Source organism: Scyliorhinus torazame, chromosome 16 (genome assembly GCF_047496885.1).
Source record: "Scyliorhinus torazame isolate Kashiwa2021f chromosome 16, sScyTor2.1, whole genome shotgun sequence".
NCBI classification, from domain to species: Eukaryota; Metazoa; Chordata; class Chondrichthyes; order Carcharhiniformes; family Scyliorhinidae; genus Scyliorhinus; species Scyliorhinus torazame.
The window spans coordinates 150814564-150841307 of NC_092722.1; the positions used below are offsets into that span (position 1 = coordinate 150814564).

The following is a 26744-nucleotide window of genomic DNA, read 5'->3' on the forward strand; positions in this document are numbered from 1 at the left end:
ACAAGCAAAGCTTTATACCTCACACTCTTTTCTTAAAAGAAACCTGAGAAAGATTTGATGAAATTGAGCTCAATACAAAATTAAACCTGCCTAATGCAGACAACAAATGTGTGAATAAGATGAAAAAACAGGAAAAAAAGGAGTCAATGATGGAGATGCACCAAATGCTGATGAAATGCTTTCTCCAAGAGACGAGTTTCAAGTGAAATCCTTTATTCCTCTGATGGATGCTCTGGAAGCCAACTTGAAGCAAAGAGCAATCACATGTGAAAATGTTGCAAAGAACTTTTCATTTTTAGTTGATTTAGATCAGGGTTTTTCAAAGTGCGGGTCATGACCCACGGACGGATGTCAGGAGGGTCGCTGAGCAATCGATCGCAGCATTCCCGCAGTGATCCCGATCTGATCCGGGGAGAAGCACCCAATGTCCGCTACCAGCATATTTATTAAAATGGAATGAGCTGCACTATTCAAGCCAGGGTCGGTCTTCAGTCTTATCACTCTCTTGTTCCTGAGTAGAGGCGCACGACAAATCCTCACACCGTGAAGCAATTACTGTTCTTTCACATGCTGAATTCAGAAGATGGCTCATGATGGAGGCTCAATTCAGCATGTACCAGAGCAGGACAGTTTTCTGGCATCACTAAAGCAAGGGCCGGATGGGCCTCCGGACTGTGCAGCATGTTGTCAATGTCAGACACCTGACAAAGTTCTGAACCATCAAGTAGAGTTAGCCAATGGAACTCTGGAAAAAGCAAAAGCTCAAGTGAGTGCTATTGAAAGGACTAAACCTATCTGTCATTTTATTCCGGAGGCAGCTCCAACTGAAGAGCATGGCCTAGACTCTGGAACAGATGATGGTGGAGAAAGGTTCAATGATGCCCCAGAAGATCACGCAGATGAACATTGGTCACAGGGGAACAGCCCATTTCCCAATAGCGATGAGAGGTCAAAGTGACAAGCAGGTTTCTGAGGAGGTGGAGTTGGAATATTACAGTCAGCAGATCCTGGAGTCAGCAGCATCGCATGAGTGAATGGGACACAATTAATGCAGTCTGTTTAGATGCAAAATCAAGTCAGACTCTGTTTTGGAACAATGATGCTTGAATCCGATCCCTCAAAGCTCCAGCTAACTCCATACTCTGGAGGCACTTTGTGGAACCAAACGTTGATTGTGTAAATGCCACTGGGTTCTGTGTCATTTTTGGGATGGTCTTGCCGGTTACCGGTGAGACCTGGTTGCCAATGAGTCTGCTGGTGACCAGTGTATTCCGGAATGGTTGATATAATCCCTTCCCTTGTGTACATGCACACCTCTCCAGATTATAACACCGATCTCACTCGCCACATCTCCAGAAATGCAATGTACAGAATTTGACAGAAAATCAGCTTTGAGTTTGAAGAAATTGAGATGTATTTATTTCCATCCACTTCCAATGATAAATGAAATCCTTTTGTCAGAATTATTATTTTCGTAGTCTGTACTGAGCTGATTTGCAGACAAAGATTGTGATCTGGTCATTGTATGGAATTCACCCACGAGTTCCAACACAAGTGGAATAGATGGAATAGCTGTGTAAGAAAGAGTTACTACACAGGTTGTGGGTCTGGGTGTGTGTATGAGAGAGAGAGAGAGATATTTGATAGAAGGTCGGCCGGCGTGGGCTGCGAAGGTCGGCCGGCGTGGGCTGCGAAGGTCGGCCGGCGTGGGCTGCGAAGGTCGGCCGGCGTGGGCTGCGAAGGTCGGCCGGCGTGGGCTGCGAAGGTCGGCCGGCGTGGGCTGCGAAGGTCGGCCGGCGTGGGCTGCGAAGGTCGGCCGGCGTGGGCTGCGAAGGTCGGCCGGCGTGGGCTGCAAAGGTCGGCCGGCGTGGGCTGCGAAGGTCGGCCGGCGTGGGCTGCGAAGGTCGGCCGGCGTGGGCTGCAAAGGTCGGCCGGCGTGGGCTGCGAAGGTCGGCCGGCGTGGGCTGCGAAGGTCGGCCGGCGTGGGCTGCGAAGGTCGGCCGGCGTGGGCTGCGAAGGTCGGCCGGATGGCAAAAGTGGGTCCCGGGAAAAAAAGTTTGAAAAAACATTGCTGCCTCAGAAAAGCAACTGTGTGAAGGTGTAATGTTTCTGGTGAATAATTATCCTGACGGTGTTGATGTTAACCTCGTTGGAGAAATAAAGCACTTCCAAGCTTATATCAAGGAAAATTATTCAGACAAGGTAAAACTCAGTTGGCTTTCCCTAATGTAGAAGCAACATAGCGGGCTCTTTCTGAATTTAATGGTAACAAACTGCTCAGGAGAAATGACATTTACGCAGCTGAAAACATCACGAATGAAGGGCGCGCGGACAGCAATGCTGTGAGAAAAGCTGTCTGCTCTATGTTCATATAAATTATAAATGTTATCAGTTGAGGCCTTAGCTTGTAGTGAGATGACTTTTTCAACATTGGAAAATGTTATGAATGAATTACTTGGTCTAAAACCATTTTTTACACACCCTACTGTGTGGTTCTATACAGTGTATAATGAGTCAATGGCATGGAAGTGTCATTGGTTGGCATTGAGCGCATGGGGGGCTATGAGGGGTAGGTGGAAGGGCAGAATTTGACTTGGGGGCATGAGGAGGACCTTTTTAACTTAGCATTTTAAATGTGCCCTCATGCAGACTAGGGTTCATGGCTCCTCCGATGGGCAGCCAACTACACTTTAAAAACCTGGCCCAACAGACCAGTTTCTCTCTACCTACTTTCTCCAGACCCCCCATGATTTTGAACACTTCTGTCAAATCTCCTCTCCCATGTTCGCCAACATTCCATGTAACTTTCATCACTGGCAGTATCCTCTTAAAACATTTCCGCATCCTCTTTGAAGCATTCATATCCTTCCTGAAGTCTGGTGCCCGGAACGTGACACAATACCAAACCAGTATTTTAAGAAAGTGTAATATCCTGCACGGGACCTACGGGGTGAGAATGATTATCTTCCCTGTGGTACTGGCAGAATATGAGCTCCCTGCTTGGGGCGGGAAAACTCTAATTAACCAATGTATAAAAGGTCAGCCAGTCAGGCACAGTGGGGGTCGACCTGGCACTGTATGTACCGTATTGTAAATAAATCTATTTCTTTCCTCGGTGTGGACTCCCCGTGTCCTTATTTAAAGAAAGTTTTATAAATAGTGTAAAATGCAATATCTCAGGCAGGATTTCCCGGCTGTTTACGGCGGGAAATTCCGGTCCCACGCCTGCGCAAGGGTTTCCCGGCAATGAGGGGTGCAGTCAATGGGAAATCCCATTGACAACGGCGGGACCGGTTCATCCCGCTGGCCGGCTGCCTCTGCCGTCGCAAACCAAGCGGTGGGGTGATCAGTAAATCCTGTCCATACTTTTTTGAAAAATAATTTTTATTAAGGTTTTCAGAAAATATCAATAACTAAATGAAAAAGGAACCCAACAGGGTTAAGTACAAAACACAGTCTAGAAAAGCATACCTCCATACCCCCCTCCCCCCGTACATAAATAATAAATTACCATTAACACCCTGACTTAACACAACAGGAATTACACCCCCTCAGACCCTCTAGTGCAAATAACAAAAACAAAACTAAAGTAACCCCCCCCCCCCGAGTTGCTGCTGCCATTGACCAATGTCTACCGTTCCGCCAGGAAGTCTAAGAACATTTGCCACCGCCTAAAGAACCCTTGTACCGACCCTCTCAAGGCGAATTTCACCCTCGCCAACTTAATAAACCCCGCCATATCGTTGATCCAGGATTCCATGCTTGGGGGCCTCGCATCCTTCCACTGAAGAAGAATCCTTCGCTGGGCTACCAGGGACTCAAAGGCCACAATTCCGGCCTCTTTCGCCTCCTGCACTCCCAGCTCTTCTGCGACCCCAAATATTGTGAGCCCCCAGCCCGGTTTGACCCTGGATCCTACCGCCGTCGACACCGTCCTCGCTACGCCCTTCCAAAATTCCTCCAGCGCTGGGCACGCCCAGAACATGGGCGAAATTCTCCCCCAACGGCGGGATGCCCGCCGACTGGCGCCAAAGCCGGCGCAAATCAGACGGGCATCGCGCCGGCAAAAAGGTGCGGAAGTCTCCGCATCTTTGGGGGCCGAGCCCCAACATTGAGGGGCTAGGCCGACGCCGGAGGGATTTCCGCCCCGCCAGCTGGCGGAAATGGCGTTTGTTGCCCCGCCAGCTGGCGTGGAAATGCGGCGCATGCGCGGGAGCGTCAGCGGCCGCTGTCAGTTTCCCCGCGCATGTGCGGGAGCGTCAGCGGCCGCCGAAAGATTCCCGCGCATGCGCAGTGGGGAGAGTCTCTTCCGCCTCCGCCATGGTGGAGGCCGTAGCGGAGGCGGAAGGGAAAGAGTGCCCCCACGGCACAGGCCCGCCCGCGGATCGGTGGGCCCCGATCGCGGGCCAGGCCACCGTGGGGGCACCCCCCGGGGTCAGATCGCCCCGCGCCCCCCCCCAGGACCCCGGAGCCCGCCCACGCTGCCTGGTCCCGCCGGTAAATACCAGGTTTGATTTACGTCGGCGGGACAGGCAATTCCTGGGCGGGACTTCGGCCCATCCGGGCCGGAGAATCCAGCGGGGGGTCCCGCCAACCGGCGCGGCTGGATTCCCGCCCCCGCCCAATCTCCGGGAGCGGAGACTTCGGCGGGGGCGGGGGCGGGATTCACGGCGGCCAACGGCCATTCTCCGACCCGGCGGGGGGTCGGAGAATGACGCCCCATATGTGTGTGATTTGCTGGGCTCCCTGAGCACCTAACACACCTGTCCTCACCCCCCAAAAAATGGCTCATCCTTGTCCCGGTCATGTGTGCCCTGTGCAGCACCTTAAATTGTATGAGGCTGAGCCTGGCGCACAATGAGGAAGAGTTCACTCTCCCTAGGGCATCTGCCCACGTCCCTTCCTCAATCTCGTCTCCCAACTCCTCCTCCCACTTACCTTTCACCTCCACCACCGAGGCCTACTCCTCCTCCTGCATCACCCGATAAGTTTCCGAGATCCTCCCCACTCCCACCAACCCCCCCGAGAGCTCCCTGTCCTGTACTGTGTGTGGCAGCAGCCGCGGGAATTCCACCACCTGCCGCCTGGCAAACACCCTTATCTGTAAGTACCTGAAGGTGTTCCCCGGGGGGAGCCCGTACTTATCCTCCAGCTCACCCAGGCTCACGAACTTCCCATCAACAAACAGGTCCCCCAACCTTCATATCCCTGCCCTGTGCCACCCCAAAAACCCTCCATCTGTTCTCCCTGGACGAACCGGTGGTTCCCCTGTATTGTGGTCCACACCAAGGCCCCAACTTCCCCCCTGTGCCGCCTCCACTGCCCCCAGATTTTGAGGGCAGCCGCCACCATCGGGCTTGTGGTATACCTCATTGGAGGGAACGGCAGCGGCGCCGTTGCCAGCGCCCCCAGACTCGTACCAACACAAGACGCCGTCTCCAGCCTCTTCCATGCTGCCCCCTCCTCCTCCATCACCCACTTGTGCACCATCGTCGCATTGGCGACCCATTAGTACCCACAGAGGTTGGGCAGCGCCAGCCTCCACCTATCACTACTCCGCTCCAGGAACACCTTTCTCACCCTCAGAGTCCCTCGCGCCCACACAAGCCCCACAATACTCCTGTTAACCCGCCTAAAGAAGGCCTTCAGGTTAAACACGGGGAGGCACTGGAACAGGAACAAAAACCTTGGGAGCACCGTCATTTTGACTGACTGCACCCTACCCGCCAAGGACAGCGGCAACGCGTCCCACCTCTTGAACTCCTCCTCCATTTGCTCCACCAGCCTTGTGAAATTAAGCCTATGCAGGGCCCCCCAGCTCCTGGCCACCTGGACCCCCAAATACCTGAAGCTCCACTCCGCCCTTTTTAGTGGGAGCTCGCCAATCCCCCTCTCCTGGTCCCCTGGGTGAACCACGAACAGCTCGCTCTTCCCCATGTTGAGTTTGTACCCCGAAAAATCCCCGAATTCCCTAAGGATCCTCATTGCCTCCGGCATTCCCCCCACCGGGTTCGCCACATATAACTGCAAGTCGTCCGCTTGGAGCGACACCCTATGCTCCACCCCACCCCGCACCAACCCCCTCCAGTTCCTCGACTCTCTCAGTGCCATAGCCAGGGGATCAATCGCTAGTGCGAAGAGCAGGGGGAACAGGGGACACCCCTGCCTCGTCCCTCGGTGCAACCGAAAGTACTCGGACCTCCTCCTGATTGTGGCCACACTTGCCATCGGGACCTCATACAACAGCCTAACCCACCTGACAAACCCCTCCCCAAACCCAAGCCTCTTCAGCACCTCCCACAGGTACCCCCACTCTACCCGATCGAAGGCTTTCTCAGCGTCCATCGCCACCACTATCTCCGCCTCCCTCTCCCTCGCCGGCATCATGATAACGTTCAAAAGCCTCCGCACATTCGCGTTCAACTGGCTCCCCTTCACGAACCCCGTCTGGTCTTCGTGGTTGATCTGCGGCACACAATCCTCAATCCTCGTGGCTAAGACCTTTGCCAGCAACTTGGCAACTACGTTTAGCAGTGAAATCGGTCTGTAAGACCCACACTGCAGGGGATCATTGTCCCGCTTCAGGATCAAGGAGATCAGTGCCCGGGACATCGTCGGGGGCAAAGCCCCCCCTCCCTTGCCTCATTGAAGGTCCTAACTAGCAACGGGCCCAACAGGTCCATATATTTCTGATAGAATTCGACTGGGAAACCGTCCGGCCCCGGTGCCTTCTCCGCCTGCATGCTTCCTATCCCTTTGGTCAGCTCCTCCAGCCCAATCGGTGCCCCCAATCCTGCCACCAGTCCCTCCTCCACCTTTGGAAACCTCAATTGGTCCAGGAAGCGGCCCATTCCTCCCTCCTCCCGTGGGGGCTCGGACCGGTACAATTCCTCATAAACGTCCCTGAAGACCCCATTGATGCCAACCCCACTCCACACCACACTCCCTCCCCTGTCCTTAACTCCCCCGATCTCCCTAGCTGCGTCCCGCTTCCGAAGCTGATGCGCCAGTATCCGGCTTGCCTTTTCCCCATACTCGTAAATTGCCCCCTGGGCCTTCCTCCACTGCAGCTCCGCCTTCCTGGTGGTCAACAGGTCGAATTCGGCCTGGAGGCTGCGCCTCTTTCTCAACAATCCTTCCTCGGGCACCTCTGCATATCTCCTGTCTACCCTCACCATCTCTCCCACCAGCCTCTCCCTCTGCCCCGCTCCCTCCTCTCCTTGTGGGCCCTAATGGAGATCAGCTCTCCCCTAACCACCGCCTTCAGCGCCTCCCATACCATCCCCACTCGGACCTCCCCGTTATCGTTGACCTCCAGGTACCTCTCTACACTTCCTCGGACCCGCTCGCTCACTTCCTCGTCCGCCAACAGCCCCACCTCCAAGCGCTACAACAGGTGCTGGTCCCTCTCCTCCCCCAGCTCTAAGTCCACCCAATGCGGGGCGTGGTCCGAAATGGATATCGCCGAATACTCGGTATCCTCTACTCTCGCTATCAGCGCCCTGCTCAAAATAAAAAAGTCGATTCGGGAATAAGCCTTATGGACATGTGAGAAGAATGAAAATTCCCTAGCCCCCAGCCTTGCAAATCTCAAGGGTCCACCCCTCCCATCTGGTCCATAAACCCCCTCAGCACTCTAGCCACCGCTGGCTTCCTACCGTCCTAGACCTGGAACGGCCCAGTGCCGGATCCAGCACCGTGTTAAAGTTTCCCCCCATTATCAGGCCCCCCACTTCCAAGTCTGGGATCCGACCCAACATGCGCCGCATCAAACCCGCATCATCCCAATTCGGGGCATACACATTGGCCAGTACCACCCTCTCTCCCTGCAGCTTACGACTTACCATTACGTACCTACCGCCATTGTCTGCCACAATGCTCGACACCTCGAATGACACCTTCTTTCCCACCAAGATCGCCACCCCTCGATTTTTGGCATCCAGCCCCAAATTAAACACCTGACCGACCCACCCTTTCCTCAATCTTACCTGGTCTGCCACCTTCAGGTGTGTCTCCTGGAGCATGACCACATCCGCCTTCAGCCCCTTCAGGTGTGCGAACACCCGGGCCCGCTTAACCGGCCCGTTCAGCTCCTTACGTTCCAGGTTATCAGCCGGATCAGGGGGCTACCCGCCCCCCTCCCCCGCTGACTAGCCATTGTCATGATATTCAAGTGAACATCACAGCACATACACACATACATAATGATGGACAGATCAACGGACCAATTAGCACACACAACACGACAGCCAATCACAGACAAGAGCATACACAGTACAAAACAAGGAACACGACACTTCCTAGGCAGTCCAGCAGGAGACGGCTCAGGGCAAGGACCTCCATGCGAGACACTCAGACAGTCACCATGTGCTGAGTACCAGAGTTTGTTATATAAATAGTGAAAAGAAATAAAACTGCGTTGTACCAATCGCAACCGTGTTGGTTCGTCTGTGTCTCAGAGTGCCCAACACTTCATGGGACCAGAAGTAAATTAAAACCTACCCACAAATCTGCCTTCCTGCGCCATGGACACCGTCAACACACCGCAGCCGTTGCAAGTCGCTGGGAACCTTGACGTAAATTGGACGCTGTTCAAATAGCGCTTCGAACTCTTTTTGGAAGCCAACGAAAAACAGAGCGCCTAGGACAAAAGAAAGATCGCCATCCTCCTCACCACCGCAGGTCAGCACGCCATCCATGTCTACAACTCCTTGGTGTTCACGGAAGGCGAGGACAAATCTAAATACGACACGGTCCTCCTCAAGCTCGACCAACACTTCAATGTTGAGGTCAACGAGAGCTTTGAGAGGTATGTCTTCCAGCAGCGCCTGCAAGGTAAGGTTGAGCTCTTTCAGGCATTCCTGACGCATCTCCGCATACTCGCGCAGTCCTACGGTTACGACACCACCTCAGAGTCCATGATCCGGGACCAGATCGTTTTTGGGGTTGCCTTGGGCAGCCTACGCCAGCAGCTTTTAAAAATAAAAGGCCTAACCTTAGCATCTGCAGTTGAAGCCTTTGTCCTGCTCGAGAACGCGACTAGCCGCTATGCCCAATTTCAGGCGACCGAATCGGCGCGGAGGGGGTCCTACACGACCGGATCGGCAAGCCAGGTGCCCCACGAGGCTGAACGGGTCCAGGCGATCGGGTTTCTCCCGGCCCGCAGCCCGGACGAGGGCGGGCGTTTCACGCGCTTTTCGAGGCCTCCCGCGCTTGTGCGCGTCAAAACCTACGGCAACACTGAGGGACGTGATGCGCAGGCGCGCTCGACGCAAAACTGAACTGCGCATGCGCAGTGGCGCAACGAACGCCATGACATCACGACGTGCAGCAACTGAGGAGCTGCACATTTAAAAGGGCAATGTCCCGCAAAAACCCGACAATGCCTACGCTGTGGCAAGGTGGGCCACTACGCTGCTTACTGTCGAGCAGCTCAACCTGTCGATCTTCCACATCTCCGACAACCTCGCAGGAACATGCGGACCATTCAGCCTCCACATTACGACATCCAGACCGATGACACAGATGACCGAGACGCCTTCCGGGTTGCGGTCATTGATGGGAACCGAGTCAACACAATCAATCCAATGGTGCGCCACCCTGACGGTCAACCGATCGCCGATCACTTTCCGCGTGGTCACTGGCGCCTCCGCCAACCTCATAGCATGGTCAGCATTCTACGCCTTGAAGGTCAGACCACCAATCCGGCCGTCCCGGTGCAGGATGGTTGATTACAACGGGAACATTAACCCGGCTATGGGACCCTGACAGCTCCAGGTGATACACAACACACACATGGCCACACTCTCGTTCGAGATAGTCGGCTCATCGAAGTACTCCCTGCTAGGCGCACAGGCATGCAAGGCTCTCCACCTCGTGCAACGAGTCCACTCTCTCTCTCCAGATGGCACATCTGACTTCCTGGATGCAGAGTTCAACGCACAGCTCCAATCGCTCCTCGCCCACAACCAGGAGGCATTCGAGGGCATGGGAACACTGCCATACACCTACCGAATTCGCCTCAAACCAGACGCCATCCCGGTCATTCACGCACCTCGCAGAGTCCCTGCGCCACTCAAAGACCGCCTCAAGCAGCAGCTGCAGGATCTCCAGGACCAAGGGGTCCTATCCAGGGTCACGGAGCCCACGCCGTGGGTCAGCTCCATGGTGTATGTCAAGAAGCCCTCCGGCGAGCTCCGCATATGTATTGACCCAAAAGACCTCAATAACAATATCATGTGGGAACATTATCCCATACCAAAATGGGAGGAGATCACAAGTGAAATGGCCCAGGCGAAAATATTTACGAAACTGAATGCCTCTAAGGGGTTTTGGCAGATCCAACTCGATCCGTCCAGCCGAAAGCTGTGCACCTTCAATACCCCTTTCGGCAGGTTCTGCTACAACCGGATGCCATTTGGCATCATCACGGCATCCGAGGTCTTTCATAGGATCATGGAGCAGATGATGGAAGGCATCGAAGGGGTGCACGTATACGTGGATGACGTCATCATCTGATCCACCACACCACAGGAGCACTATATCGTCTCCAACGCGTTTTTGCCCGCATACGGGAAAAAGGCCTGAGCCTCAACCGAGCCAAGTGTTCCTTTGGCCAAACCGAGCTGAAGTTCCTGGGGGTCACATATCCCGGTCAGGGGTCCGTCCGGATGCAGACAAGGTGAGCGCCATCACAGCCATGCCGCAGCCGGCAGACAAGAAAGCAGTGCTACGCTTCCTTGGCATGGTCAACTTCCGGGGGAAGTTCATTCCCAACCTTGCCTCCCACATGACGGCTCTGCGCCAAAAATCCACAGAGTTCCAGTGGCAACACACACACCAGCTGGAATGGGAGGAGCTCAAACTCAAACTCACCACTGCCCCGGTAATGGCGTTCTTTGACACATCTCGTGCCACCAAAATCTCGACTGATGCCAGCCAATCCGGCATTGGAGCAGTGCTCCTGCAGCGGGATGACATGTCATCATGGGCCCCAGTTGCCTATGCATCGCGGGCCATGACCCCCACAGAGCAGCGCTACGCACAGATCGAAAAGGAGTGCCTGGGCTTGCTAACCGGTTTAGACAAGTTCCATGATTATGTATATGGTCTTCCCCGGTTCACTGTCGAAACTGACCACCGCCCCCTGGTCAGCATCATAAACAAGGACCTGAACGAGATGACCCCTCGCCTCCAGCGCATCCTACTTAAACTCAGGAGGTATGACTTCCAACTGGTCTACACCCCAGGGAAGGAACTCATCGTTGCGGATGCCCTATCCAGAGCAGTGAGCACGCCGTCAGATTCGGAGGGGTTCGTATGTCAGGTCGAGGCGCAGATGATCTTCACATTGGCAAATCTGCCAGCTGACGACTCCAGTCTGGCCCGTATTCGCCGAGAGACTGCGGCCGACCCCCTTCTACAACGTGTGATGCGCCACATGACGGGAGGGTGGCTCAAAGGGCAGTGCCCGCAGTTCTACAATGTCCGAGACGACCTGCCCGTCATTGATGGTGTCCTTCTGAAGCTGGACCGGATTGTGATTCCGCACAGCATGCACAAACTGGTTCTCGACCAACTACACGAAGGCCACCGGAGGGTCAAGAAGTGCAGACGGAGGGCCCGAGAGGCGGTATACTGGCCGGGCATCAGTGACGATATTGCCAACGTGGTGCTCAACTGTCCCACCTGCCAAATGTTTCAGCCGGCGCAACCTCCTGAAACGCTTCTGCCCCATGAGCTGGTAACGTCCCCCTGGGCGAAGGTGGGTGTGGACCTATTTCCCGCGCTCGGCAGGGACTATGTCATCATCGTTGACTACTTCTCCAACTACCCAGAAGTCATACGCCTGCACGATTTGACGTCGTCCGCTGTCATCAGGGCTTGCAAAGACACCTTTGCTTGCCACGGCATTCCGATGACTGTCATGTCGGACAATGGGCCCTGTTTCGCCAGCCAGGAATGGTCATCGTTTGCTGCCTCGTATGGCTTCACACACGTGACGTCCAGCCCTCTGCACCCCAGTCAAATGGAAAGGCGGAGAAGGGCGTTCACATTGTCAAGCGGCTCCTCTGCAAGGCTGCTGCTGCCGAGGCGGACTTCTGCCTCGCTCTGCTGGCCTATCGCTCGGCCCCACTAGCCACTGGTCTCTCACCAGCCCAGCTGCTGATGGGTCGTGCCCTCAGGACCACTGTGCCTTCCATCCTGGCACCCACAATAGACCATGCTCCGGTACTGCACAGGATGCAACTGCAGCGCGGTCGCCAGAAGAGGTCATATGACACACAGGCAACTGATCTTCCCGCCCTGGCCCCTGGAGACGAAGTCCGCATCCACCTACCAGAAGGTGGCTGGTCAGCACCTGCCGAAGTTCTCCGACGCGTGGCTCCCTGCTCGTTCCTGGTTCGCATGCCTGCTGGATCCATGCGTAGGCGCAATCGCCGGGCTCTTTGCCTACTTCCACGCTCGCAACGAGACCTTACACTGACACCGTGTCCTCCTGTGGTTCCTTATAGCGACTTCGTGGAGCTGCCTGCTACCATGCCCCTTCCGTCGCCGCCCGTGGTCAGGCCCGCACCTCAGCCGGTGGTTCCAGACCCACCCTTGAGGTGGTCAACCCAAATTCGTCACCCACCTACTAGACTGGACTTATGAGACTGTTTACACGTTGAACTCATGCAACCACTGTTTTAACATTTAACATGTTCTTATCGTTACAGGAATTTGTTTTATCATTCCACATTTCCACGTTCTTTGTTATGGTACAACCTTGTTATTATGTCACACCCGACATCGCCCCTTGTATATAGTTAAGCCCCATGTACATGCTGTAAATATTACACACACACACATTTAGCTGCACTCAGTACACATCTCTATTTATAACCACGTAGGCACATAATCTTGTAAAAAAAGGGGGGATGTCATGATATTCAAGTGAACATCACAGCACATGCACACATACATAATGATGGACAGATCAACGGACCAATTAGCACACACAACACGACAGCCAATCACAGACAAGAGCACACACAGTACAAAACAAGGAACACAACACTTCCTGGGCAATCCAGCAGGAGATGGCTCAGGGCAAGGACCTCCATGCCAGACACTCAGACAGTCACCATGTGCTGAGTACCCGAGTTTTGTTATATAAATAGTCAAAAGAAATAAAACTGCGTTGTACCAATCGCAACCGAGTTGGTTCGTCTGTGTCTCAGAGCACCCAACACTTCAGCCATAACTCCTCCTCGGCCAGCCACGCGCCCGCACCCCATGCCCGGCCCGTTCCCCAAGGCGGCAGACCCCCGTCTTGACCCCCCCCCACTCGCTGCAGCTCCCCCTTGACCATAGCAGCAAGCAGCAGCAACTCGATCCCCCCCCCCCCCCCCCCCCCCGGGCTAGGACCCATCCTAGCTGGTTTACTCCCCCCATTGCACTTCCGCAAGTCCTGCTGACCCCGGCCACTCCCACCTCTCCTTCGACTCCTCCCATTGTGTGACACACCCTCCTCTCCCATCCCCATCCATTGGCTCTCCCCCTCCCCCTCCCATTCTAAGCGCGGTTAACAACCCTCGCTTCCCCGCCCCGGCCCCGCCCCCTCCAGACTTCAGCGCGGTAAAAGCCCGCGCTTTTCACCTACCCGGCCCCGCCACCTCTGACGCAGCTCCTTTTACGGGCCCAGTCCCCTCACCCCTGACTCGGGCCTCCCCCTCCCCCGCGGGGCCCCATCTCACCGCCGGCCATCCGCACCTGTTCCATTTGCTGTCCATACATTTTAATGCACATATATGAAGATTAAATCGTCTGGGGAGGTCATAAATTATAGAACTGTAATGTAAAATTAAAGTTCCTTGAAGACTTTAGCACAACAGAGTTTTCTGCATTTGATCAGGAGAATATTACCAGTGAAAGCTTTAGAACTACATAAATTCTCAGGCACGGAAATGTATTCACCAGAATGGTTGATGTGTATAATTGATTGGAGCTGACACAGTTATAGGTTGAGGTTGAGCTGCCAGTTCTCAGATTGGTGCTGGGATAACACCATTTAAAAATTGGTTGTTATAAAAATATTTACTGCTTCTCTGGTCAATTCACTCATATCAAAATGACAGCAATTTTGCAAAAGCTGCTTTCAGCATATTATTGACTGTTTGATTTATGATTTAATTTTTTTTTGTTCTTGAAACCTACTTTATTTGTGGTCCCTGCTGTCCTATTTTTATTTTCTTGTGCAAACTGTTTGCCTTTGTGCAGCTTTATTCACCTGGGACTGTGAGATAGCTTGGTTATAGATGCCTCCATGCTGCAGTCTATCAAAATGTTTAAATTGACCGATCAAGGAGATATTCTCATTTAATCCCATCTGTTTTCTCCCCAGTAACTGATTGATTAACGATTGAATGATAAACTATCCATGATCCGAGTCAGATAATCAGTAAAATTCTTCCACAATGGCACACAAACTTGAGTACCTCTGTTAACTTACTCACAAAGATTCTACTTTTGACGCCTTCATTATCACCAAGTATCTGTCTCCCAAACCTTCTATTTACCCAAGAAGATAAAAGCAAATTACTGCAGATGCTGGAATCTGAAACAAAACAGAAAATACTGGACAATCTCAGCAAGTCTGACAGTAGAACCCTGATCAATCCCCACTCTCCTCCGTCTGGCTGAACTTGTCTTCTCACTAAACAATTTCTCCTTTAACATGTCTCATTTCCTCCAAACCAAAGGTGTGGCTATGTGTACTCGCATGGGTCCCAGTTTTGCCTGTCCCTTTATGGGGTATGTGGAACATTCTGTGTTCCAGTCCTATTCCGGCCCCACCCCATAACTCTTCTATTGATACATCGACGACTGTTTCGGTGCTGCTTCATGTTCCCGTCTGGACCTGGAAAATTTAAATTAATTTTGTTTCCAATTTCCACCCGTCCATCACCTTCACATGGTTCATCTCCGATACTTCCCTTCCCTTCCTTAATCTTTCTATCTCAATTTCTGGGGATAGACTATCCACAAATGTCCATTACAAACCCACAAAATCTCACAGCTACCTCAACTACAGTTCTTCAAACCCCACATCCTGTAAGGATTCCATCCCAGTTCCTTCGCCTCCTTCACATCAGTTCTGATGATGCCACTTTCCAAAACGGTGCTGCTGACATTCCTCATTCGTCCTTAATCATGGTTTCCCTCACAGTGTGGTCAACAGTGCTCGCAACTGTGGCCGACCTATCAACTCGTGGTCTGATCTAAGTTGTTGTAATCATGTTAAAAGTGCTACAGAAGTAAAAGTGGTTGTTGAGTGACAGGGACCCTTGGGTCTTCAATCAATTATCATTTGCTTGGCTGACATTTTTTAAATTCATCTTTTATCGGGATGAAACTACAAATGTTGCATTTTGCAAATTGTACTTGCTTATAAAATGTGTAAAATGTGATGAGTAAGGCATTTTCTCATGTATACGTCTCTTTGTCAATTTTTTTAGATAATTTATTTAAACCAAGGGAAAGGATGATTCCAGAGAAAGAAATGCAGATGAGATCCAAAAGGTAATGAGAGGTCATTTTCAAACAGGTTTTAGACATTGCAAAGATACCTTCAAAACAAAATCCTTGCTGACATTGCCCATTGGTTTAACCTTCCAGTGATTCTACTTCTGGTACAGGAGTTAGTTCGACAAGAGCATGAATTAGAGAACTGGGAACACAACACAACATATTTGCACATTCCACACTTTGCGTCATTAATTTTAGTGTTTAAAATGAGAAGCTTTGTGACTTGGGTGAACTGACGTCTGTTCCCGATCTCTAATTGACAGTTTTATCAAACAAAACTCTGTGCTGAGAGTTAAATCTACACAAATTTATACCAAATGGTTTTTCTTTGCTCAGCAACACAAGATGTAAGAAATAATCAGCAGTGAAACATAATCTACCTAACTTTAAACAAAACCAAACCCAGTACCTGTACACCAGTACATTCTGAAGATTGAGCATACTTTAAAATTATTCATAATGTGTTTCAGAAGACAAGAAACTGTTCACAATCTATCGCAGCAACATATTTCTTATTTTGATGTAAATTTGTTCACTTCTTTTCTGTGAAAGGTATGCCTTTTAAAATTACGTTTATACTTTATCAGAAGTAACTCCCCATCATATTTGTTTGTTTACTTCAATCCTTACATTATCCATTCTCCTTCCTAGCCTTAAGGACAGCAAACTGTCTTTAGTTGCGAACATTCGTATTCTCAGATTGATAACCATGTCCAAAAATGGAAGAAGGCAAAAGGTACGGACATAGGCAACAGGAGCAGGAGTAGGCCATCTAACTAGGACACGGTTGACCTTCGACTTCAAATTCATTTCCCCGCTCCACGTCACACCCCTCCCCGATCAAGTGGTGGCCTGAACCCAATGATGCCAAGCCCTGACCCCAATGACATTGAGCCCCACCCCAATGATGACAATGCTCTCCTGGCCTTGTCCACCCTCCGCTCACACAATGCAAGGCACAGAAACCCAAAATCGCACCCCACTGCCCAGTCCGGTTGCTGCCCAGTCCAGTCCACTCACTCTTAGCCGTGTTGCCTGACTAGCCTCTGGCTCTGGTTGAGTCACCCCACACCCAATGGCCGATGCTCTCCGATTCCCTAAGATATGGCACCAACACTTGCCTGACCTTCTTCGCACCTCCCGCTACTCTGCTTACACCTCAGCTCTTGCCCAGGTGGCCAGGCCTTGAGCCTCGACGACTGCGTGTGCTCCTGGCTGACTGCCCAGCTGCGGCTGCTGGCTATCTGACCTGGTGGCCTCTGTTCTTCTTGGTCGGCAGCCCACCCGTCCACCCTTCTCAGCCCTGGTCTTGAGGCCGAACGTTGACCCACTGCGCCCCTCGATGGCTGTTGGCCAGCGCTTTCTCTTAGCCTCGCTGAAGGCTTTGCAGCAGAGGCGGACTTCACTTTTGGGGGCACACAGCCACCTCTCAGCATGGGGCCCCAGCCACCTCTCAGCATGGGGCCCCAGCCACCTCTCAGCATGGGGCCCCACCCACCTCTCAGCATGGGGCCCCAGCCACCTCTCAGCATGGGGCCCCAGCCACCTCTCAGCATGGAGCCCCAGCCACCTCTCAGCATGGGGCCCCAGCCACCTCTCAGCATGGGGCCCCAGCCACCTCTCAGCATGGGGCCCTAGCCACCTCTCAGCATGGGGCCCCAGCCACCTCTCAGCATGGGGCCCCAGCCACCTCTCAGCATGGAGCCCCAGCCACCTCTCAGCATGGGGCCCCAGCCACCTCTCAGCATGGGGCCCCAGCCACCTCTCAGCATGGGGCCCCAGCCACCTCTCAGCATGGGGCCCCAGCCACCTCTCAGCATGGGGCCCCAGCCACCTCTCAGCATGGGGCCCCAGCCACCTCTCAGCATGGAGCCCCAGCCACCTCTCAGCATGGGGCCTCAGCCACCTCTCAGCATGGGGCCCCAGCCACCTCTCAGCATGGGGCCCCAGCCACCTCTCAGCATGGGGCCCCAGCCACCTCTCAGCATGGGGCCCCAGCCACCTCTCAGCATGGGACCCCAGCCACCTCTCAGCATGGGGCCCCAGCCACCTCTCAGCATGGGGCCCCAGCCACCTCTCAGCATGGGGCCCCAGCCACCTCTCAGCATGGGGCCCCAGCCACCTCTCAGCATGGGGCCCCAGCCACCTCTCAGCATGGGGCCCCACCCACCTCTCAGCATGGGGCCCCAGCCACCTCTCAGCATGGGGCCCCAGCCACCTCTCAGCATGGGGCCCCAGCCACCTCTCAGCATGGGACCCCAGCCACCTCTCAGCATGGGGCCCCAGCCACCTCTCAGCATGGGGCCCCAGCCACCTCTCAGCATGGGGCCCCAGCCACCTCTCAGCATGGGGCCCCAGCCACCTCTCAGCATGGGGCCCCAGCCACCTCTCAGCATGGGACCCCAGCCACCTCTCAGCATGGGACCCCAGCCACCTCTCAGCATGGGGCCCCAGCCACCTCTCAGCATGGGGCCCCAGCCACCTCTCAGCATGGGGCCCCAGCCACCTCTCAGCATGGGACCCCAGCCACCTCTCAGCATGGGGCCCCAGCCACCTCTCAGCATGGGGCCCCAGCCACCTCTCAGCATGGGGCCCCAGCCACCTCTCAGCATGGGACCCCAGCCACCTCTCAGCATGGGACCCCAGCCACCTCTCAGCATGGGGCCCCAGCCACCTCTCAGCATGGGGCCCCAGCCACCTCTCAGCATGGGGCCCCAGCCACCTCTCAGCATGGAGCCCCAGCCACCTCTCAGCATGGGGCCCCAGCCACCTCTCAGCATGGGGCCCCAGCCACCTCTCAGCATGGGGCCCCAGCCACCTCTCAGCATGGGGCCCCAGCCACCTCTCAGCATGGGGCCCCAGCCACCTCTCAGCATGGGGCGCCAGCCACCTCTCAGCATGGGGCCCCAGCCACCTCTCAGCATGGGGCCCCAGCCACCTCTCAGCATGGAGCCCCAGCCACCTCTCAGCATGGGCCCCACCCCTTTCAGCATGGGACCCCAGCCACCTCTCAGCATGGGACCCCAGCCACCTCTCAGCATGGGGCCCCAGTCACCTCTCAGCATGGGGCCCCAGCCACCTCTCAGCATGGGGCCCCAGCCACCTCTCAGCATGGGGCCCCAGCCACCTCTCAGCATGGAGCCCCAGCCACCTCTCAGCATGGGGCCCCAGCCACCGCTCAGCATGGGCCCCACCCCTTTAAGCATTGGGCCCCACCCCTTTCAGCATTGGGCCCCACGCCTTTCAGCATTGGGCCCCACCCCTTTCAGCATTGGGCCCCACCCCTTTCAGCATGGGGCCCCACCCTTCCCCCATTGGCCGAGGCTTCACGTTGCAGCATTGTGTGTTTCATTATAAGTCCACCTCTGATTGATATCTTTCTATTGATCGCCATCTTGACAGAGTCGCCACAGCTCTCGGTGATAGGGATTACCACCCTTTGAGCATAGAAATTCCTCCTCAACTCAGTCCTAAATGTCTTACCTGTTATTCTGTGTCCCCTGGTTCGAGACCTTCCCCAAGCCAGGGGAAACATCCTTCCTGCATCTAACCTGCCGAGCCTTTTCATTTAGGTGGGCAGCGCTGGCTTAATTGCCCATTCCTTTTTAAAGACTTAGCCACATTGTTGTATGTCTGGAATCATGTGTAGACCAGAAGATTCCCTTCCTTAAAGGCCATGAATTAACCACAACAATCAACAGTGGTTTCATAGTCATCATTCAACTTTTAGTTCCAGATTTCTTTTTCTTTTGCCTACCATGGTGGGAATTGAACCCAGGTTCCAGAGCATTACCCTGGATCTCTGGTTATGGCATCGCTTCCCCCATCTTGGATCTTTACTTTATTTCTTTGTTTTGAACCTGGCAATTAAGTGTTTTCCAGGTGCTTGGCAAAGGAAAATCTTCCCTGAAATGGTGACAAAGTTCAGGATTACATTATCAACTTCATCCACCTGTGAAGCTGCTATCTGTGCAGGAATGGAATCTTGTGATCCCCTCAGAAGGCTGAGGGGGAAAAAAATATCTAAACTGCTCCTGCATTTTGAGCAGTTCAACGCTACGCAGACCAGTAAACTGAGCTGATGTTCACGCTCTACAACATGCCTGGACTGTATTTTGTTGAGTTTTTATAATGATATAAATCTATCTGAGGAGTTTAATGGTGGTGAAGCTGAATATGGAGCGGGTGAGAATGAGTGCCCCAGCCACTATGGAATATGGAGAGGGTGAGAACAATTGTTTTTGAACCAATTGAAAGTGAAGAAGCAACGAGGTAACATTGTAGTAATATTGTTTTATTTGTTTAATATTTTCAGTTTAACATTATGATATATACTAATCATTGCATTTTCTGATATCTTATAATATTCCTAAATCTTGAACATATTATAATGTACCTTTCTTTTTACAAACCATTTATTATTACCAGCAGTGCAGTAAATATTAAAGCCAATAACCAACTGGCGCACCAGCTGCACAGGAGGGAGGCGGCTAGAGAGATCGGAGGAGTGCGGGATAAGGAAGGCAACATGGTGTTGAGCCCAGAGAGGGTCAATGAAGTCTTCAGGGAATTCTACGGGAAGTTATACGAGTCGGAACCCCCGAGGGGAGGGGAAGGGGTGAGGCAGTTTTATGGACCGGTTGAGGTTCCCGAGGGTGGAAGTGGAGCGGGTGGAGGGATTGGGGACCCCGATTGAGTTGGAGGAGGTAGTTAGGGGGCTGGTAAGCATGCAGTCAGGCAAGGCCCCGGGTCCGGACGGCTTCCCTGTAGAATTTTAGAAGACGTTCTCGTAGCTACTGAGCCCACTCCTGCTAAGAACCTTTAATGAGGCAAAGGAGAGAGGAACGCTCCCTCCGACGATGTCGCGGGCATTGATTTCGCTTATTTTGAAGAAGAAGAAGGATCCGCTTCAGTGTGGGTCCTACAGGCCGATATCGCCCCTGAATGTAGACGCCAAACTGCTGGTAAACTTTCTGGCCACCAGAATAGAGGACTGTGTCCTGGGAGTGGTTGGGGAGGAGAGACGGGTTTCGTCTTGGGCAGGCAGCTGGACACGAATGTGAGGAGGCTCCTGAACATTATCATGATGCCCTCGGAGGGGGGGAATGCGGAAGTGGTGGCTGCAATGGACGCAGAGAAGGCCTTTGACAGGGTGGAGTGGGAGTACCTGTGGGAAGTGTTAAGCAGGTTTGGATTTGGTGAGGGATTCATAGGGTGGGTCAGGCTGCTGTACCAGGCCCCTGTAACGAGTGTGTCCATGAACCGGCTACGGTCGGAGTATTTCAGGCTGCACCGGGGGATGAGGCAGGGGTGCCCCCTGTCCCGTTGCTGTCTGCCCTGGCAATTGAGCCATTGGCCATTGTGCTCAGGACTTCAAGGGACTGGAGGGGGCTGGTGCGCAGGGGGGGAGGAACACCAGGTCTCCCTCTACGCGGATGACCTGTTGTAGTACATTCCGGACCCGCTAGAGGGGATGGGGAGGTCAAGCGGATCCTGAGGGACTTTGGGAGCTTTTCGGGGTATAAATTGAACGTGGGAAAGAGTGAGCTGTTCGTGGTCCATGCTAGTGGCCAGGAGGAGAGACTGAGGGAGCTCCCGCTCAAGATAGTGGAGAGGAGCTTTCGGTACTTGGGGATACAAGTGGCCAGGAACTGGGATGCCCTGCACAGGCTCAACTTAACCCGGCTTGTGGAGCAGATGGAGGGAGATTTTAAAAGGTGGAACATGCTCCCGCTTTCCCTGGTGGGACGGGTGCAGACTGTGAAGATGACGGTTCTCCCCAGGTTCCTCTTCGTCTTTCAGTGCCTTCCCATTTTATCCTCAAGTCCTTTTTCAAGCGGGTGAATAGGATTGTTACGGGATTTGTGTGGGCGAATAAAACCCCGCGAGTTAAAAGGGCATTCTTGGAGCGTAGCCGGGGAGGGGAAGGACTGGCACTGACGAACTTCTGCAGCTATTATTGGGCGGCCAATGTGGCCATGATTAGGAAGTGGATGATAGAGGAGGGGGCGGCATGGAGGCTGCTGGAGGCGGCGTCATGTAAAGGCACCAGCCTAGGGGCATTAGTCACAGCGCCGCTGCCATTCTCGCCGGCGCGATACACCACAAGTCCAGTGGTGACTGCGTCACTGAGGATTTGGGGGCAGTGGAGGAGACATAGGCAGGAGGAGGGGGCCTCAGTGTGGACCTCGATACGGAATAACCACAGATTTGCTCCGGGTAGGATGGATTGGGGGTTCCAAAGCTGGTATAGGGTAGGTATTAGGAGAATGGGAGACCTGTTTATAGACGGGACTTTCCCCAGCATACAGGCGCTGGAGGAGAAGTTCAGCCTGCCCCCGGGGAATGCGTTCAGGTACCTCCAGCAGGTGGGGACATTTCCGCTGCTACCCCCGCGTAAGATCCAGGACAGGGTTGTGTCTGGCATCTGGGTAGGGGAGTGGAGGGGACATATATCAGGAGCTGCAGGAGGCGGAGGAAACTTCAGTGGAGGAGTTGAAGGATAAGTGGGAGGAGGAGCTGGGCGAGGAGCTGGATGAGGGCCTGTGGTCCGATGCCCTGGGCAGGGTGAACTCCTCCTCATCATGTGCCAGGCTCAGCTTAATTCAGTTTAAGGTGTTGCATCGGGCTCACATGACGGCAGCGAGAATGAGTACGTTCTTTGGGGTGGAGGACAGGTGCCTGAGGTGTGCGGGGAGTCCGGCGAATCATGCCCATATGTTTTGGGCATGCCCGGCGCTTAAAGAATTCTGGCAGGGTTTTGCAAAGGCGATGTCTAGGATTTTGGACACTTGGGTGAAGGCGAGTCCAACAGTACCGATATTTGGGGTGTCGGAGGATCCGGGAGTGCAGGAAGCGAAAGAGGCCGGGGTACTGGCCTTTGCCTCCCTGGTAGCCCGGAGACGGATCTCGCTAATGTGGAGGGACTCAAAACCCCCGAGTGTGGAGACCTGGGTTAGCGATATGGCGGGGTTCCTCAGCCTGGAGCGAATAAAGTTCGCCTTGAGAGGGTCCTTGATGGGGTTCTCCCGGCGGTGGCAACCGTTCCTTGACTTATCACACGTATCACAGCCATTCTCTGCAATAATTATTCTTCTATACTGTACCTGTTTTGCATTGAAAATGTTGCTTGTTGTGTTACTTGTAAATTTAAAAATTTAATAAAAATACATTTTTAAAAATAATTCCATCATGTTATGGTTACTCTTCCCTTCATGGACAACTCTGAGCAAGATGAATGGCAAGCTGTTCCTTCACCACTAATTGCAAATTCTGCGCCAGTATAAGTAGGTTGGCATGTAATGAAGTATTCTTGATAACTGATATCTGAAGAGAATAAGATCTACAAGTTACAAAATGATTTATGGCTGATTTTATCTCACATGAGGCTGTGACAAAGTTAAAATAGCTATGGTGGACCAATTGGCCAGATTCTAACCCTTCTGCTGGGCGACAGAGGTGAATCTGAACTGTGCAGAAGCCCCAAGACTACATTCAAACTGGGTTACTATACTGTACATCAGATAATTTTGAAGGACAACTAAGGGGATTGCATACCGAGCACTTTGCCCAATTGTACCAGGTTTGTGGATAAGAAGAAATCCCAGAAAGGTACATGAAAAATTATTCCTGTGAGGCCAAGAGTAGCATGAATACTCCTATCAGCTCCACATGAGTAATATAGGCCACTGCCATCCCAGGCTCCCACACAGCCTCTCAATCCTCACAACATTGTGATTGCCTGCTTCCCACAGGCCTCTCTTCCTGTTATCTGCATTGGAAGCCGCTCCACCCAATTTTGCATTGGCCCACTTCTGACAACTGTTTGAGGTGGGCAACTCACTGAAGATCCGACCATAGAAACCACCAGGCCTCCTATAGCTGGAAGGCACAGGCACACTGTCTTCTGCCTATCCATTTAATTTAAATGAAGCCCACTGAATCCTCCAAGAAATACAGATACTGCGTGAGCACCATAATATATTTGAGAATTTTGATGAATTAGCTGTGGATTATTTTTTGATCAATCTGCTTTGTCACAGTTAATTCGCACATGACACTTGGCTGCTCATAGACATTCAACGCGTACATGAAAACTAGGCAAAATAAGAGCGAGTTTCCACATGTGACTGGAGCATCGATTCAACCTGACACTGTATGGTGAAACGTTCCTTCCCTCACTAACCTCCAGGCTGTTTTGTTACTCATTTCAGCTATGCCAATATATGGAGCCACTGAATAGAGAGCAAATGCTTCCCATTTGGGGAGGAAAAATTGGTCTTTATTGTGTTCCTCAGTATTTTGCACATTACCAATCAGACGTAAGTCACAGCTAGTATTTGGTCCAAGGATTACCTGATAAACATAGAACATAGAACATAGAACGATACAGCGCAGCACAGGCCCTTCGGCCCACGATGTTGCACCGAAACAAAAGCCATCTAACCTACACTATGCCATTATCATCCATATGCTTATCCAATAAACTTTTAAATGCCCTCAATGTTGGCGAGTTCACTACTGTTGCAGGTAGGGCATTCCACGGCCTCACCACTCTTTGCGTAAAGAACCCACCTCTGACCTCTGTCCTATATCTATTACCCCTCAGTTTAAAGCCATGTCCCCTCATGCCAGCCATTTCCATCCGCGGGAGAAGGCTCTCACTGTCCACCCTATCTAACCCCCTGATCATTTTGTATGCCTCTATTAAGTCTCCTCTTAACCTTCTTCTCTCCAACGAAAACAACCTCAAGTCCATCAGCCTTTCCTCATAAGATTTTCCCTCCATACCAGGCAACATCCTGGTAAATCTCCTCTGCACCCGCTCCAAAGCCTCCACGTCCTTCCTATAATGCGGTGACCAGAACTGTACGCAATACTCCAAATGTGGCCGTACCAGAGTTTTGTACAGCTGCAACATGACCTCCTGACTCCGGAACTCAATCCCTCTACCAATAAAGGCCAACACTCCATAGGCCTTCTTCACAACCCTATCAACCTGGGTGGCAACTTTCAGGGATCTATGTACATGGACACCTAGATCCCTCTGCTCATCCACACTTCCAAGAACTTTACCATTAGCCAAATATTCTGCATTCCTTCCAAAGTGAATCACCTCACACTTCTCTACATTAAACTCCATTTGCCACATCTCAGCCCAGCTCTGCAGCTTATCTATGTCCCTCTGTCCCTCTGTAACCTGCTACATCCTTCCACACTGTCGACAACACCACCGACTTTAGTGTCGTCTGTAAATTTACTCACCCACCCTTCTGTGCCCTCCTCTAGGTCATTGATAAAAATGACAAACAGCAACGGCCCCAGAACAGATCCTTGTGGTACGCCACTTGTAACTGAACTCCATTCTGAACATTTCCCATCAACCACCACCCTCTGTCTTCTTTCAGCTAGCCAATTTCTGATCCACATCTCTAAATCACCCTCAATCCCCAGCCTCCGTATTTTCTGCAATAGCCTACCGTGGGGAACCTTATCAAACACTTTACTGAAACAAAAGAGAAAATATGCAGAAGAAGAAGGGTTTACCGCATTTTTAAAAAAGTAGAATGTCATATTGAACTGATGCAGCAGACATTATAAATGAAAATAGGTATCATGAAATGATGTCCAGGGCTGTAATTTAATCTTGGTTTACACTGTAATGGCTTTAAATCATGATAGCTCCAATCCTGTGGTTTATCACATCACTTAAGCCTTTTGATGAACTTGCTGCTTTGTAATCACTCCAAGGTATCAATTATTTTCCAGATCAATCAAAATCAATTTAAATTAACAATTTACATTTCAAAGATCCCCAGTTAAGATTAAAGAAGAATAACATTTAATTTTATGTTCTCTATTATTTTGGCGAGCAATTGGAATGTGGACAGGTCACAGTGCAACACTGCAAGCAAACAGCCCCGTAATCTATGTCTTTCAACTCATTTTCCATAATTTTAATAAAATTACTTTATTTTAACCAACATTTTATTTTAATTTCTTATCTTCCATTCTAGTTATTGTGTGCCCCAGTTAAGAAGTGCAACAGGATACCTTCATGGAGTACATGGGGTATATATCAAAACACTTCCATGCCTTGACACCACTCACTGAATGGCTTAGAAATTTGAATGAACCTAAGAGTATGGCAGGTGATATGCATGCACTTATTCCCTGCTAGCGGTATACTACCCATCACATTGGATTGAGCTGCGCATGAGGCACTCAGTTCTCATGTTCGAGGCTGACCTGCTGCAGTCTAAAATGTCCTTTTAGTGAATGTGCAGCATAAGATCAATGCAGACAAATGTAGCCTGAGTCATGTCATGTAATCTTCGAGGTGTCATGGAGGTAGTTGAAGTATTTTTCTGAAGTGGCGAATGATGGTCAGGCTGGGGTACCACTGGTTCTTCTGTTCACGTGTTCACCATGCCAAACCAGGTCACAGTACATTATTAATGAGCTTCTTTTCACTTTGTGTATCCTGACTTCTGTAAACATTTCAACAGTTGAAGTAAATTTGAATATAAAAGATTGCAATATATGATGGGATATGGTTGCCATCACTGTGGTTGGGTCAGGGACATCTGCAAAACAAATTGTAAACTTTTGTAGCTAATGTTATAGAACAGGAGAATTTTAGTTTGAACATATTCAGAGGCAAATGTTGTGGGCAGAGGAGGAGAAACATTTGAGGGAGTTCTTGATGGGATGAACTCAAATGGAGATTTGTGAGCATCAGGTTTGCTGTGGGTTTGTTACTTCTGATGAGTTGATACTGAATTAGGTGATTTAGATCATAGTGATGGTGGGGCAGAGAAATGTTTTGATTATGACAGTGGTTTCAATAACCTGAGGTTACCTTTAGTCAGATGCTGCTGAACTTGATGATACTGAACTACTGAATCACAGCCAATTCCCTTCCTGGTGACAGAATATTTTCTGCCTGTAAAACTTAAAATATGGTCATCAAACTCATTTTTTCCAATGCACAAATGTGTAAACGCTGATAACGTTTAACGCCTGCTTTCATGTGAAAATTGCACCACAGAATTTATAACCTGCTGCCAGAGGTGAAAAGAAAAAAGGAAGAAGAGAAGAAGAAAATTGTTTCTCAAACAAATCGATTACGTGCTGAGCTGTTCAAAAAGGTACGGCAACGAACAGAGACTTGC

General features: G+C 51.9%; 1 protein-coding gene across 4 annotated transcripts in view; it reads left to right on the forward strand.

Moving 5' to 3' along the window:
* Positions 1-26744, forward strand: part of c16h10orf90 (chromosome 16 C10orf90 homolog) — a 343392-nt gene that overhangs the window by 314802 nt on the left and 1846 nt on the right. For all 4 annotated transcript variants that reach the window (XM_072479205.1, XM_072479208.1, XM_072479209.1 and 1 more), the window contains exons 8-9: positions 15501-15564; positions 26621-26720. In XM_072479205.1, coding sequence (XP_072335306.1) covers positions 15501-15564; positions 26621-26720 — 164 coding nt within the window. The remainder of the gene's footprint in view (positions 1-15500; positions 15565-26620; positions 26721-26744) is intronic.